This window comes from Acartia tonsa, chromosome 5 (genome assembly GCF_053477335.1).
Source record: "Acartia tonsa isolate MP-2025a chromosome 5, ASM5347733v1, whole genome shotgun sequence".
In the NCBI taxonomy this organism is placed as follows: Eukaryota; Metazoa; Arthropoda; class Copepoda; order Calanoida; family Acartiidae; genus Acartia; species Acartia tonsa.
Window position 1 is genome coordinate 33,200,567 of NC_137264.1, and position 17,016 is coordinate 33,217,582.

Consider the following 17,016-nt stretch of genomic DNA (forward strand, 5'->3'; position numbering starts at 1 on the left):
AAATTTTTTAAAAAAATTACACTTGTTGCAATTTCATTGCAACAAAACCTAAGAAACATGTACTTTATTCAGTCAAAGTTTATTAAGAGCAGGGATAAGGGATGGGAAACGTAGGAAAATATTATTTCAGGCCTATTTCAAGCCTAGGCCTAATAAACCAGTTTTGGGATGGCGCAGTCGTTCGTCCTAAACGCTAATGAAAAAGCTGTGTGTGTGTGTAGATAAAGTATAGAATCAAATTCAGGTAGCTAGTTAAAGTAAAAACATAACTTTTTATAAACCTATAGGTATATTAATGGCTTTTGTTAAAATGAAGTTTTTTCTCTCCCAAAATTTTTTTATCTTTTACTTTGGTAATTTGAACTGTCAGAAAGCTATCCTTGGGTTTCCCTCAGACAGATTTTAGTTTGTATTATTTGAATTTTTATTAATGAGTAAAAATTTTATTTGAAAATTTCATTGCTAATTAAAATTCTAAATAAATAAATAAATATGCACTTGGGTAACATTCTATCAAGTTCTTTGGATACTATAATGTAATAATATATCTGTACTGTGTTGTATTGTTCAAAAATTAGGGTTAAGGTGTTGAATCAATTCCGTATTAAATTTTTAAAATTCAAAATACAACATCTAATTTATAAACTACCAAAATAAAATTCGTAGCTACCTTCTTTCCAAAAAAATAATCCCGTTATTTTTGTTTTTTCTATATGGCCCTTTTTAAATGTTTAACTCTAAGCAGATTTAATAATTAAACTAATGTAATCTAACACCATATATATTTATTTTTTCGTAGCAGACAAATCTTTTTTTTTTCTAGAATTGTCTGCTTCTAAAATTTTCGCCAATTGGTGATTGGTTGATACAAAACAAGCCCAAATCACAGAACACTATTGGTTTAAAGCGGTAGCCAATATGAGCCGTCCACCAGTAAGGTCATTAAATTAGGCAAATGGTAAAAGTTGCATGATCCCTTTCAAAACCAGGCCGAGACCTAATTTATGGCCAGGTTTCCTATCCCTTATCCCTGATTAAGAGGATCTGAGGAGTCTTAATTGAATTGCATTTGAATTTGAAATTGGTAATCATATCATTGATCCTGTTATATTATGATTTTAAGGCATTCATTTGTAAGAATCTACTAAGTAGTCTATAGAATACTAGCGGCTTCGCCCCTAGTCTCTAGGGGCTCTGCCCCAAGATTTGATAAAAAAAATTAAGGTGAAATTCGTAAAAGGACCAAGGAAATCTCCTGCGTCTATCTTAGCATAAGACATAATTAAATTTTATATCTGCTCAAATTATATTCCTATAAATTTATTTTACAATTCATTTTTGTTTTTTTGGAGGGTTGGGTTTGTCCCACCCCCCAAGAAAATAGCCTAAAACCACCACAGGACCATTAGGTATATACCCTGAAGAGTAGAATCCAATCGGTTTAGTGGTTACCGAGATCCTAAGCTTCAGACGGACGGACAGACAGACATCAAGCTACTTTGTATTATAGATAAAGACTTAAAATCATAGTCTTGTGCTTGCAATCATTCTTCTGAAATTATAACTTTTACTATGAACACAAGTCATTTTAGGACATAACTAACCAACCGACTGGTAAAAATTTATTTTTCTTTCGACTATTTTCATTGCTTCAGATAATAGATTCTACCAAAAGAACTTCTAAAGGATCACTACTCTAGTACTCAAACTTCTTAAATGCACTTTATACCCCTTCGAAAATCAATCTTTAATAGTGTATCTTAATTTTTAAAACAAAAAATACTTCCTATTTTTGTGTGTAGAACTAAACGTATTTTAATTTAAGATTGTGCCAAGCCTAGCCTAGATAGTAAATTGCCCCTCGTCTTGATAGGATTAAGAATTAGATGTGAGCAAATTTCCTCTTGATGTTGGTTTTATGATAATGTTGAAACCTGAGGCCACTTTAGGCTCAGATATTCCATACATTGCAAAGTGCCCATCTATTAAATACGTTAAAATATGATAATGTGTTAAGGTTGGTGATATATGATGTGCCTTACAAAACTCTAGATATATATTTATTTACATTTACACTCTAATTAACATTTGAGTTTGAGATTAAACTTTTAAATATCTTAATGAATAATAATTCATTAAACTAATAATAAACAGTTTAACAGTTTGACTGAACTTTTTAAGGGAATGAAAATTTTTATTTTCAATACTTATACTTGAAGTAGATATGAAAAAGTATTGTTGTTTTATCAGGGATCTGAAGGGATGAGACCTTGGACGATAAATTTAAATACATCCCCTATGATGACAAATAAAATTTCTGTAGAATAAAATCATTGGTGGAACTAAACAATCAAAAATCAATAAATGTATACATTGTTTTTGAGCCAAGAAATAAAATATCATGGTTATTAAACTTCTATAATTTTCTGTTCAATGTCCTCTCTTTCTTTGAGTTTTATGTTGTAATAATAATTATAATAACTAATAAAAACAAGTTTTGAAAGTTTTGTTGCAAGGAACATAATATATTTCATGACCACTCAGTCCACAGCTCTGCTACACACAGTTTACGTAAATATTGGAAATCTTCCAAAAAATAAAGAAATATATTTCCTTTGTTTGCAAAGGATTAGTGGAATACAAAGTATTTATTGCCTGAATTATATAGCTTTTTTATTCTCAAATTGTCCAATAAAAGAATAAGTAAATTAAATAAAAATAGTGACAATATCTCTAAAGCATGATTCACAGACATTCACCTAGACGATTTTAAGAATAAGCATCAATTCAAAAGTTCAGCTGTATATCTTAAATATCAGCCAAGGCACATCCTCCCATCAAATCAAATGTCTTAAATTGCATTACAGAAGAAATGAAAGTCAAAGAGGAAACAGAGGAAGTACCCATCTTTAATAGAAGCCAAGGAAAGCAGTTTTTTTCTACACATTGAACATTGGGACAGATAGATTGTAAACTTAAAGCTTTGCTACTTACAACATGATCTACGAGGGCTTTAAGAAAATAGTAATATAAAATAAATATAAGATATTTTAACTATTGAACTAAATTTATTAGATATAAAGAACTCACATATTCCAATACTGCAGTATGCAGCTAAATTCAATAATACACACAAAAAATATTAGATTTCTAAAAATAGAAAAAAAGGCAGGTTGGGAAAGTTTACCAATACAATTTCATTAATTCTTGGAAACTTTTGATGTTTTTTAAAAGTAATTTATAAAGTTAGGATTGATATTTTCTACTTAAGTACACACCATTAAAAAAGGATAAGAGAGCATAGATCCCCTCTTAAGTATTAAAAAATTTGGGTACAGTCCCTTTTGTGTTGCCTCGAAAAAAATTATTCCTAAAAATTTATAAGAAGGGGTAGGATAGTGAGTAAATAAACAACTGGGCAAAAATAAACCACCTCCAGTTACAACTTCCATGCAAATTTTTCTGCATACGCCTGTATTATGCTAATGTGTAATTTCTAGACTTGTTTCAATTTACAGCTTTGTAATGCGACAAAATTGAATTGCTTTGAAGATTATGTGAGAGCAAGAAGATTGAATATTGGGATACCAAGAAATTAATCCTAACTTATCCTTATTTAATATCAAGGTCTAGTTGTTCAAATCTATATCTGTTTACAATTAGCCAGTCATTTGGAAAAGTACAATTTCCCAATCTTTAAAGATACATATCTAGTGACCTTGTCCCTAGCATCTAAGGGTTTTGAATTAAAAACAGAAAGGCAGAACACTAGCATAATACTACCCATTTCACATATAAAGCTATATACAAAGATGATGATTTAAATTGAGTGGAAAAATATTATATTGATAATATTTTCTGTAGTTTTATTATAATCATCTAAATATTTTGTTTCCAAGAGAAAGAATTTCTTAACAATTAGGGGTTCAAAAGAATTCTCAAAATCAGAAATACTAGTTTTGGATTATATGAGGTGGCAATATATACCCCACTGCTGATTGTAGTGACATTGCTATTGAATTTAAGTTAGACATAACCAACAACAAGGTAAAATCAACTTTGAGAAAAGGAATAAGTTTTATATAAAAAAAATTTCAATAATATTAAAAACTTTAATTTTACAGTATTTATGCTTCAATAAAAAAAATGTAATTTATTCTCCTTATGTTTTTGATGAATACAAGTAAATCTTGAATATTCTTATCTCTCTATGTTTGTGTTAAAGAATTTTAGCTCTGTCTAGAGTTAGAATAATGGATATAGAATACGTGGATATTGACAAGAGCTTCAAACATACCATGAAAAAATGTTTCTACCAGTTGGCCAATATAATGATACACACTCTTACCTCCCTTAGCCTTATGACTTTACCCCATCCCCTCTCCCCTGACCATGGAGGAACGTATTGACCAAAAATTTATTCAACCAAAATTGACCACAAAAATTTCCTTCACAAAATCCACGATTTTATATCTATTGTTGGAACATTTCCACTGTAATTTTACTTGAAAACAATTTATTTGCTTTCCTAAGCACTTTTCAAAGCAATTTACATTTGTAGCAAATTCATTAATGGAATCTTGGATACAATCTTATAGAATTCTTTACACAGGGGCACAGTGGGATTTTTGGTCATTTTTTAAATTTCCTCAATTTTGAGTTAAATGTCCCAGGGGCTAGTATTACCATTCAAAAGTTGCCATGCAACAGATTTTTTTATATACTACAAAATTAGGCAAAATACAGCCGTTTTGCTGAACGTGGTCAAAGGAATATTTTTAAAAAGTGAATTTTTTCATTAAAATCATCATACATTGCTTTTCCTACTTTTTCCTAGAATAAATTGGTGTAAAAATCTGATTAAATGATATATAACAATATTTCATTGATATATACAGATGTTTCTACTTTAAAATGCAAAGAAAAATAAGAAAAGTTGTCATAAATCTGTAATTTAAAATCCAAGAACACCTAATATTGCATCTTAAAATAACATGTATTTTTTACGTTTAAAGGTTTTTCTCACTTGGGGCTACGAGGTGCCAAAAGTTATTTAGGCCCTGATTAAATTCAAGTATTCATAATTCAGGATTAGTTCATAACTCTTGGCACCTCGTAGCCCCAAATGAGAAATCCAGCTTAGAAAATAGATACTGTGAAGTTGTATTAATATAAATTAAATACCATTATGAAGTCAAACTACTAAAAATTGATATAATTTAATAACACACATATTTAATCTTTAAAGGTTACCTTTCCGTTTTTAATAGTGAAGCTATTCTGTAAATGATACGTCCGTCTGTCGGTACATCTGTCCGTTAGAAACATTATTAGGGAAAACGTGAATTTCTCGGCTGCTATTTAAAAGACTTTATTACCATACTAAGAAGCATCCAGATTATAATTTACTAAGTCCTTCAGTCTATCGGTAATGGTCTGACAACCAGTTGATTTATATTTGAACAAGGATGACAACATTCATAAAAGCAAAGCTCTGAAACGGGGTGACAGACAAACATTAAGTCATGTAGAGCGTGAATATGTAAAATATATATAAATAAGTCTTGTCAAAATTTTGCCTAATTTTTTTGCAAAAGTTCTTAAATATAAAATACTGTTTAAGGGTATACGGACATTGTTAGGAATTGATTATAGAGATGCTTCGCTTATAATATTGTACTTATAATATTGTACTTATAATATAATTTAAAAATCAACATAAACGTATGGACATTCTGGTAATGATTATAGGGTTGATACGCTTTACAGCACTAATACAGGAATCAATAGAACAATTCTAACATGCCTAAGTTAACGAAAAAGCTAACGTTACGGACGCAGGGACGTACGGACTGACCCTAATTATAGAAAAGCTTCGCTGTAATTTTAGATAGACAGCTTTTTTGGGGGGGAGGTGGTAAAGATTTACCTCATTGATGATAATCTACTCTATATAAAACTAACGTCTGCGCCCCTAGCATCTAGGGTATTTGAAGGGATATAGAAGGGCAGAAAAATAGCTTAAAACAATACTCAGGCTTATTTATAAAAATAAAATAGCCTAAAACCATCCTATAAGAAGCTTCCCTCTAAAGAAGAACCATATCGGTTCAGTGGTGAGTGAGATCCTTCGCTACACACAAAAAAGCTTAGTACCTTATATTATAGGATATACTGAAAACATATATACAATGATTATTATGAAATAGTTTTAGTAACAAAGCTGCTCAATTTTTATAAATGTGCGTATGTCTTCCTTTCTGTATTTCTGAAACATTTGATTTCTAAGCCACTATTTTTTTCTGTCTGTCCTTTAACTTTGTTTGAAATACTTAATTTATATTGTTCTTTCCTTTCAATGGTCTTGGTTTCTAAATTTATATTAGTCCCTGAATCCACTTTCATTTACTGTATTACTAAAATTTTCCATCCAACTATTAAAATTTGAAAATAATAAGGATGACAACATCCATTAAAGCGAAGCTCTGAGACGGTGGGAAAAACGAACATTACCACTTATAGATTGTCATAAATAATCAGAGCATAAATGTATAAAAGTTGAACAGAAATGTAAGTAAATTTGTTGAAAAACTTAATAATTACAGGATAATTACAAAACTTGTTGTTAAAAACAGTTAAAAATTGCCATGTTAAAAGTGGACATTCTGGTTATGATTATAGAGTTGCTACACATTCTAAATCGTACATAACTACTACAGGAATCACCATGCAAAGTATGATAAGTTTGATAAGACAATTCTAACATGCCTATATTAACGAAAAAAATTATCCGTTCCAAACAGATTGACAGACGTACGGACGGACCCTAATTATAGAGAAGCTTCACTTTTAAAAAAGATTTTACAATATAATAAGGATGACAACATCCATAAGTAATAAAGCACCAAAAAACTTGGCATAAACAAAAAGGCAACTTGAGTTATAGAGCAGTTGTTTAACATAAAAAGAGAGAGATAATATGCAAAAACTCTTTTGAAGCATGACAGATAAACGGACAAGATAATGTATAGATTAGATGCACATATATTTTAGCTGTGAAAATTACATTTTCCCCATAGCGTTACGGACTGATATCATATATTATATTTTTTTTTAATGTTTAAAAAGTCATATTTGATAAGTAATAGGAGATAGTTAAAAGAAAACGATCAACAAGGAAGTTAAAAAAAAACTTTTGTATAAGTAATACCACGATACATTAAAAAAAACTCTTAGATATCCTATAGTATAAAGTAGTAAGATTTTTTTTGTCCAAAGATTAAGATCTCAGTGAATACTGAACCGATTGGATTCTCTAAATTAATCCTGTGTTGGTTTTATGCTAATTTATTCTCAAAATTAAGACTTGGGATGGGTTTAGGCTATTTTTCTAGCGCTTCGCTGTCCCTTTAAATAAAAGCCCCTGGACTCCAGAAGAATAGAAGAATATTTTTACTATAAACATCATTACTTAAAATCAGTATCGAATTGAGAATGCATATAAAATCTTGAAGAACATCACATTTTTTTCCTATTTTGTATGGTGTATGTTTGCAATGCTCGGCAGCCTGTATACCTCGGGAAACCATTTACATTTTTAAATATCAACTGAAAGTTTGAACCTGACCCAAGTATAACAATCCCTCTTATGAAAAATCTTTTAAAGCATCATAACGGGTTTAAATTTACGGCTTAGTCACAGCTGTTGCGCAGCTGCCGAGCCCTGTATACTATTTATTGATAACTTAGAATAATATATTATGTATATTAATCATATACACCTTAAAAACTCTCCAAAAGTTTTAATTGAGGTCTCAGTCGATGTTAAAATAATTTTTTTTAATATGAATAATTTCAGAAATTTCGAACTTTTAACTATATGAGTAGATTAGTTCTAGGGACATTTTTCTTATATAAAATCACAATAATATGTTTATAATATGTTATATTACATAAGCTATAACCTGTATATGAAAGGTTTTAACTTTATTTTTAGATAAAATAAGCTTTTGTTGGTATTTGTGACTCATAAAGTTAAAAAATCCCCAAAACAGCCAAAAAACCCACTGTGAGGGGGGGGGGGAGGGTGGTATGTTAGAGAGAAACAGAATGTTATATGCATGGAGGGAGGATACAATGGTCTGGAAATAACAATTTTCTCAAAATATTTATTTATAATTTCTTGACTTTAAATGTTTGGAGACATCTTGACTTAGTTGTTCAAACTAGCAGTGGCCTTTAATATACAAAAGGGATTATTTTGTTTATCATGATAAGGTGTGCACGCCAATTTAATGCACTCTTATTTTAAATAAATTGTAAGTAAAAGGGGGGGGGGGAGCTTTGTATTTTTATGTTTGATTAATAATTAAGGTCAGGTTAGGTAAGGTTAAATCGGGTATTTATTTGCCCTCTATGGTTAGGCTTCCCACAAGAGTTAGACAGGAAAAAAACCTCACCCCTACTTTTATTTTTAAATTATTCCAAAACAAGGGGTGAAGTGTCTCTGTGCTCCGCAAGGAACTTTAATGGATGGGAAAGGACCATGTATTAAATAAACAGATGGTAAATGGTGTTGACATTGGCAGAGAGTGACCAAACAGTGGCAAGACATTGGCTTCCAGGGAGAGGATCCCAAAACTGACTTCCGTGGCATGGGCATGCTAGGCCTACATAATCTAATGTAAGTATTTTTAATTGTTCGCGTTGATACTCTATAATGCACTTTGTATGTTCATCTGATCCTAATGCTATGGGGGAAATTTGAATTTCTCGGGGTCTATTTAGACATTTAAGCTAAAAATTTAGTGAATATTCCCGTATACCAATACGGATTATTTACTTTGTTTGTCTATTCATGATTTGGTTATTGTAGATCGACTTTTCAGTATGGTCCAGAACCGGTTCTAATCCAGCGGTAATAATAGGATTTTAAGCCTTACTGGAAAATGAACTACGCAACTTCAAATATTTGCAGACATTCATTTACAAAATTGTGTCAAGAAGAGCAAGAAAAAAAAAGTATTAGGGTGTTTATGCGAAATTACCAAAAATTTTAATGTATACAATAATAATATAAAGTTAAAAGCTTAGATTAAACAGATAGAGTAATACTTTTGTGTTATAAACGCAGTAATTTGAGAAAATAACGGAACTAAGATTTACAGACTAATGTCCACTCCCTCCCAAAAATTTTAAATTTTGCTATTTTTTATTAGCATTTTTGTGTGAGCACTATAATATGAGAGGAAGAAATAAATATAAAATGTTTGGCTGGTTTTCTAGCTCACACCAGACATAAAGTGTTTCTTTAAAACAACAACATTTCCCCCCTATTTTTCTCTTCTAAAAGTTAAATTTCGTATGTTTTCTAGAAAAGGTGTAACCTAAAGGCCTTTAAAGATAGCCAAATTAGTTAATACTCTATAATGACCTAAGAAAAATTCTAACGTTTAGATAAATCGCTATTTTTTCTGTGTATTTTCTGACTTACTAATTATGTAAAAACACCAAGACATTCTATATTTAAAGAATTGGCCTGAAAGGATTTTGCCATAAATTAAAGGTACAACCTTCATTTTACACTTACATTATAAATTATAAGTGGCTACCCCTCCCTCCCATCCCCCTTTAAGAAAGAAAAGACTCTACTTTTGATTTTAATTTTTTATCTTGGGAAGATAATGGTACCTTACCCAATATAGATATAAACCTCTCCTTGACCTATGAAAAGCTTCACTGTCAAAAAGAACCATATCAGTTCAATGGTCAGCAAAATCCTTCAGTACATAAAGACAGACACACATCCTGTTACTTTTAGGATGTGTTAAAATGAGATTCAGCCAAATAAATTTCTTCAATGATTGCTTATTTGATACATGTTATCTTTGAATTAAACAACTGTCGTGCTTTCACGAAGAAGGAGAGGAAAGGAGTTGGACTTTATTTTTTTCTGGTAACCAAGTATCTATTAACACCGTGTGTTCTTATTTGTTGGCTTAATATCTAATGGTATTTTTGTTAGATCTTTATATTAGTTTAAACTAAAAGTGTCTAAACAATAATTTTAATCTACAGATTTAATTTTGTTTATCATCATTGGAGAAGCAGATGTATGTAAAGATTTATTGATGTTATTACCTAAACATTTTTTTATGTCTAAAGCACACAAATTAAAAATCTAAATAAGGATTATTTAATTCTTAACTGAATTACAGATTTTTTGTGTGAACTTATTAAAAATAAAAACCTCTAAAAGTGTCCTTTTAAAAGGTTGGTAGATGAAATATAGTGTTTGTGTTTTATGTAAGTAAACATGAAAATTTCAATAAAAATATTCTACTATTTCTACTACAAAGGCTTAAAATACATTTGAACATGTTACATTCCTGTTTAGAATAAAAAAAATTTAGTACGTGAGGTTCTTTTACTTTGATCTTGAGATAAAACAACGGACAATAATATAAATTGATATACATTCCAAATGAAAATAAAAACAAACCTTCTGTATATAATAATTAAAAATTTTGAACACAGATGCTTTTGAGGGAATTGAAGTGGGGTAAGTCGACCCTCCACTTCCAATTTTAGTTTCAAAAATAATTTTAGGGACGGTTTCACTTGGGATGTTAGGGGTACCCTCTTCTTAATTAATTTTTCTGTATCCGTAAGAAGCTTCTTAATAAAGGAGAATCATATTGGTCAATCAGTTTGCTAGATTCTTTGTTAAACACATACAAACACAGACAGATATCCTTATTATCTTCAACCACACTCTCCTTATTCCTGAAATATTAGTATATGTTTGCACATCTCTATCTAGATTAATCCCTAGCCTTTGATCCAATATTTTAACAAACAAGGCCTCAAAATATTTAAATAGATTGTTTAATCTTCAATTCTGTGATAGTATGATAGCTTGCCAGTAGAGTAGTTACTCTATAATAGATTATGTCCGTTGGTTACTATGTCGTAAAAAATATAAGCTATCTTGAATTCTTTTTGATTAAAAAAATCGGGTATAGTCCTTTCCACAACATTCCTCCATAAGGGGCGATTTGTCGTATTTTGAAAATGGCTTTTTATAGGTTATTTTAGGTTAGGTTAGGTTATTTTGGGTTAGGTGATTGCCCCACAGGGTTAGGTAATTGGCCCCGCAGGGTTAGAGCCCACCGCAGGGGCTAGAAATAGGAGAAAACTTACTGTGAAAAATACGAAGAATCGCCCCTTATGGAGGGATGTCGTGGAAAGGACTATACCCAAAAAATCAATTCTATAATTGTGCTATTCCAACTGTATGCACCTTATTGAAATTCTTTGAAGATCCAACATAAATAGTTGGGGATATAGATTGGTTATTATTTATTTAAACGACTATTTCAATAAATATTTGATAGTCTTTTTCTTCTAAATTAAGTTTGTAAATGCAGGGAGGGAGAGTATATTTGACTATAGATTATTCTGCACCCCAAAGTCTTATTAACACATTCTCTTACTTAAGGGACTTTTATTAAATATTGATTGGCATGAAAAGGGGTAATATTGTGTATAATATTTTAGGGTTTTGATTCTTGGCTGTAATGGAAGGCGCGTTTATTCTTTAAGACAAAGGTTGTACAATCAAAGGGTTAGTAACTTGACCTAATAGTTAATCAAGAAAAGACCCGTCTAGTAAGGTTATCCTTTTGATTGAAACTTTAAGAATTATTAATAAAGTTGCTTTTTTCAAAATGCCTAGCTAGCACAGAACCTCTCTCTCCGTTTTACCAAGAAGATAAATTGAAAATAAGAAAGGATGGATAGTTTTATCTTTTTAGTTATTGTAGTCTTGTTTATAAAAAAAAAATCAAAAAAGATAAAAGTAGAATCGCGAACAAGTAAACATTGATCCACCTAAATTGCCAACTAATTTGATTTTGTAAAATGAAAGTTATGCCCCATCACTAAAGTGTGGATTAGGGTGTAAAATATATTTTGCATTTCAATCTCATTCATGAAATTGCCAATATTTCTTCGGAAATTTAATGAAAACAAGGATGACAATATTTATTATTGTGAAGCTCAATAAATCGGGCGGACAGATAAACGAACATTAACAATTATATTGTAACTGTTCTGCCGTGAATTTGCTTGAAATAAACGAAGACCTATATACCTTTTAAAATATACTACTTCTAAAATATCAAGCGTAACATTTAAATTGAGAGTATAATTCTAAAAAAATTGCATATTATAATGGAATTCGTACCAGGGGCTGATCAATCCCTATAAACTAGTTGAGGGATAGCCATCTCAAGACTAAAATTTAAGAATAGATAGGACAAAGAATATCATGTGGCCTATGTGAAGCTTCCCTTAAATTTAGATTTCGTGAAGTACGGTTATTTGGTAGATTCCAACGGACAAACAAAAAGAAAACTTACCACTTTATACAATAGATTTTTAAGTAGGGTTACTACGCTTTTATGTTAGATATTTTCTATATGAATTATTTCTATTCTTAATTTTGTTTATTTTCAGATATTTTGCACGTGAACACAGTAGCGCGGCAAGACATATTCTATCCCACTCACACCATCCTAAATATGGGTAAGATTTTATTTGTTGGACATAATACAAAAATATTACAGCTGATGTTTTGTGTTCTGTAATGTGAAACGTGTTCAGATCATGTTTGACTAACAAATACATGACTTTTTTAGTTTGGCTCATAACTGGTTCTTATACAGCAGAATATGAAAGATACGAAATAAATATTGTTAGTTTGGTGCAGCTACTCTACAATTAGGGTATGTCTGGCTGCCTGTCCGTCATTTAAAGCAGCAGAGTTTATCCAAGTCCGTCTGTTTCACCTTTGAGGCAGAGCGGAGTCGGCTAAAAACGTCGCCACCACAATCACATGAATGTTAATCTTGTTTCTAAATGATTCACAAAAAAAATATATACAGAGTGATTTATTGTTAATATTTGCCTAAAAAAAACAATTATTTGTTTGAGATATCCTCGCTACTAAACATTACAACTATGTTTGTTCATTTTCAAACTAAGGAAAATAAAACTGCTAGTTGTTATGCTTGTCTATTTTTAAATCTCATTTGCTGAACTTGAAACTGTCAAATCACCTTGGAAGGTCTCATGGGAGGTTGCGGAGGGGGGGGGGGGGGGTGGTGTACAATACTTCCCCCTCCCCCTTCTACCATCTATTTAATGGGGGTTAGGTTAAGGAAAAGTTAGTGAAAATGTAATGCAAAACTTGGTTAAACATTATTTCCGCAAAAAATCTTTTTCTTGATATGTCCAAACCAATTAATAACGAAATTTTTTTATCATACAATCTGCCCCTTTCTGTAAATTTGTATCATGTTTTTTTTATATTGTGTCTTTTTGCTATTGTAAAACACTCTAATGAGTCGAGAGTCGACACTTTTGTGGAAGCTAAGGTGCACCGCAAAAGTTTGAGTGAGTTTGTTTACCTGACTTTTATTTGTTTAGAGACAAACTTCTGTCACTACTATTGGAGTTAATATTTGGCACTGTCCGCTCAATATTCATAATCTCTTACCCCGCCACTCACAATGCTGCTTTTATTTGCCATTTTGGAGTCCCCTTGAGGCTCTTGAGGTGGGGATGGAGGAGTCACCTCTCCCTCTTTCTATTTTAGTTTTAAGAAGATTTTTTTTACGGAGTGTAATTTTTTTTCTATGGGCGATTACTCTTGGGAGAGTGGAGGAACCCTTTCCCACTCCTCAAAATAAAAAAGAACTGAATCTTCCAAGGACCTTTGAGAAGCTACACTGTAAAGTAAAATCATAGCGATTCAGTGGTTTTCAAGATTTTAGATTCTTATCATTCTAAATATATATAGGTATTTTTCTCTTTAAATGAAAGTTGAATTGACTGTAGCTAGTTTCTTTTTTTTTGACGGGCCTAATTTAAAAAAAAAAAACTTAATATTAGACTTTTTGTTTATTAAGATCTTATAATTTAATTTGTTCAGCCACGTTTAGTATATTAACCCACTTCCCTAGAATTTAAACAACTCATTTTAACATGTGCATTGCTGACCAACATACAGACAGAAATAATTCTTCACCTTCCAAATATTTAATTACATAAGTTAGAGCATAGTTGCTTTTAAATAAAAAAAATGGAATCGACAGCATTCAATGAAGTTAAAAGATCTTTTAAACTTGAAAGCAAAACTTTAATTAATTACGTCACCATTATACAAGTTTTTGTATTAGTTGGCGTATTTTGATACTTTAAAAAGTTTTAAAATGATAATTTAGTGATTTTACGAAATGCATCTTCAAGATAATTTTTTGCTGTGTTTTGTGTTTTATGATAAAATTAAAGACGGGGGAAGTAATTTTTTTCATCTTTGTCAAAATGAGCTTAGAATTGATATGTTTCTAAATCCATGTTTGATCACTACAATAAAAAAATCAATGCAAATGTGTTTTGCTATTTCTTGCCGATTACAATTAAAAAAGAAAAAATATTGTTGAATTGCCAATTTGTTGGTTTGTAGTAAGATTTTATTTCTATCTAATTTTAAAGTATAATTTGATAACATGGCTAACTTTGACAAAGATAATTGGAAATGCCCTCCCTCTCTCTTTTTTAAAAGTTTCATTCTCTTAGTCTCTTATATTTAAACTAAAGAAGGGATTGAGATGTTTCTAAAAGTTTTCTAAATTGATGAATTTGGCAAAAATTTGAATTCAAGTTAATTATTTTTAGACAAAAGTTTGCAGACTCTCTAATGATAAAAAAGTTGAAGGAGAAAATATCGAAGGAACATTCTACCGTTGATTTTTAGAAGCAAAGCTACTCAATAATTTGGTGCTTTGTCTTAAAATGCCTAACGAGCACCGACACCCATTCTCCCCCCTCTTGATTAATGAATTGAAAATAAGGCAGAGTAGTTTTTTCCTGTTCTATGCTCGACTAGGCACTTTAAGAGAAACTGCCATAAGTTTTAATGTAGATCAATTTGTTGATTAGGATCTTAAAATCCACACAAAAAATTATGTATGCTATGCTTTTTAAAAAATTATCTCGACAAGTTCTTTACTGCATAGCCGATACAAAAAAATGGTAGTAGCATTTTGATGCAATAAACAATAATGAAATAATTTTTCTAGCTTCTACAAATCACTAGATGACCCGCGAGTGAGGTAAGAAGGAATAAACAACAATCATTCTAAATAATTCTGTCTAGTATTACCAAAATATTATAACTCTTGAGGGGGGATGTGACTAGGGATGGAGCGGACACTAGACTCTAAATTTAATTGGTACCCAAAGTTTTATAACCACGTAGCTCACAACTTTTGGCTTCTTTTGATTAGTTTGTTCTAAAATTGGGGTGTCCAAACTTTCTAACCAATAAGTTTAATCTATATATGGGGTAATTTTGTTTCTCATCAAATCTATATAAATTTCTTGTCCATTGCCTTATCCCTCTAGATCCCTGGATTTCACTATACTTGACCAAAAAACACATGACATGATAATTGAAATAGATACAAAAGAGATCTTAAGGGATAAGACAATGGACGATAAATTGTTATACATCTCTGATAAGGATAAATATTGTTACCCCCATCCGTAAATTGGAAAAGCTTGTACACTAGTTTTGAACCAACCAATTATATTTTATAAACGTATCCAAATTTTGGGCTAACTAATAAGATAAAGTGGTTATAAATCTTTGGATACTAGTGTAATTTACAGAACAAAGACAAAGATGGTTAAAATGTTTTTTTTCTCTTGAAAATAAACCTCAATTGAAATAGTAACAATTTTGGTAATACATTCAGAATGTTAAAAATATAAAATAGTTTAATTTTATTTTTTACCTAAAACATCAATTCACCTTAAAAATTATTTTTATACATATTAATTTTGTCAAGCACCAATATCCCTTCTTTAGTTTATTCTTGTATTTATTTAAACTGTTGTGGCTATAATTAGCAAATAAAATATTAAAAATTAAATTGTGAATTATATATATCTGACAGTTAAATATCTTTAGGTATTGTAAGGAAAAGTTTTAAATTGATTTTCAATCAAGACGATATTCCAAGTTGCTAATTTTATGCCACGCCTTTTTATGTAATTTTGCTTCATTTTGCATTATTTGTATGCATCAGGGCTTTGCAGCCGCAGGCAAGCCGCCGATTTGCTGCACTCAGCGGCTGTAAACGTATTCCATATGGATTTTGATATAAAGTATATATTGCAATTTTATGCATATAGCTGACTTAAAGTTCGATTTCTTTGCATCTTAATTGCGGCTGCCGAGCCCTGATAATTTGTTTTCTCTTTTTATGTCTTCTTATTTATAATTATGACTAAATGTTTTTAGATTTTTTTTTCTCGCATATTTTAATTTTTCCCTAAAAGCATGAAATCTTTTAGTGCCAGTAAAATGAATTCCATTAAAACTATCGATAAAATACATAATATCATCAATGGTTGATCAGTTATACCACCACCCTTTTCAATTCTTCTATATTTACAATTATAAGAGTTCGAAGGGGTTGTCAACGCCCACTTGCAATTGGAATTAAATGTACCCCCTTTTTGTATACTCTCAAGGTTTACACTTCCCATCCCCCCTGTAAAACCTTTTGTTGGAATAAAAACAATGAAAGTTTAAAAAATAAGTTAAAGAATAATGCATAAAATGTTGTAAAATCAGAAATGGTTCAAGGTTGGCATGTCTGTCTTATAAGTATGTATTAGAACAATACCTATCCTAATTTAGAACATTACTCTTCTTGAAATGAGATAAAGGGAAAAATTTGAGACGAACTTTGATCTTACTCCATCAAAACTTATTATCAGACTATTATAAAATTTTGGTTTGCAATCCCATATCAGTAAGGGGGGGGGGGGGCGAAAGTGACACTTTTTGAAACTAAAACTAAAAGTCAACAAAGGAACTCAACTAAAAAAAGAGATACAGGACTGAGATTTTGCATGGCAGTTGCTTTATAGGGGTAAAAT

The 17,016-nt window shown here is 30.6% G+C and overlaps 3 protein-coding genes across 32 annotated transcripts in view; 1 reads left to right on the forward strand and 2 right to left on the reverse strand.

The window, feature by feature from the left end:
- Positions 1-17,016, reverse strand: part of Rrp45 (exosome complex component Rrp45) — a 350,250-nt gene that overhangs the window by 180,425 nt on the left and 152,809 nt on the right. The gene's annotated exons all lie outside the window — the stretch shown is intronic.
- LOC145319967 (uncharacterized) overlaps positions 1-17,016 on the reverse strand; it is a 274,659-nt gene that overhangs the window by 168,268 nt on the left and 89,375 nt on the right. The gene's annotated exons all lie outside the window — the stretch shown is intronic.
- Positions 1-17,016, forward strand: part of LOC145319964 (ELMO domain-containing protein 2) — a 101,701-nt gene that overhangs the window by 51,632 nt on the left and 33,053 nt on the right. For 20 of the 21 annotated variants that reach the window (XR_013880073.1, XR_013880075.1, XR_013880081.1 and 17 more), the window contains exons 6-8: positions 8,589-8,683; positions 12,520-12,588; positions 15,147-15,179. Coding sequence is in view for 3 of the 21 variants with exons in the window: in XM_080162373.1 (XP_080018499.1) it covers positions 8,589-8,683; positions 12,520-12,588; positions 15,147-15,179 (197 nt within the window). In the remaining 18 variants the exon portion in view is untranslated. The remainder of the gene's footprint in view (positions 1-8,588; positions 8,684-12,519; positions 12,589-15,146; positions 15,180-17,016) is intronic. The other variant, XM_080162376.1, reaches the window with a different exon arrangement.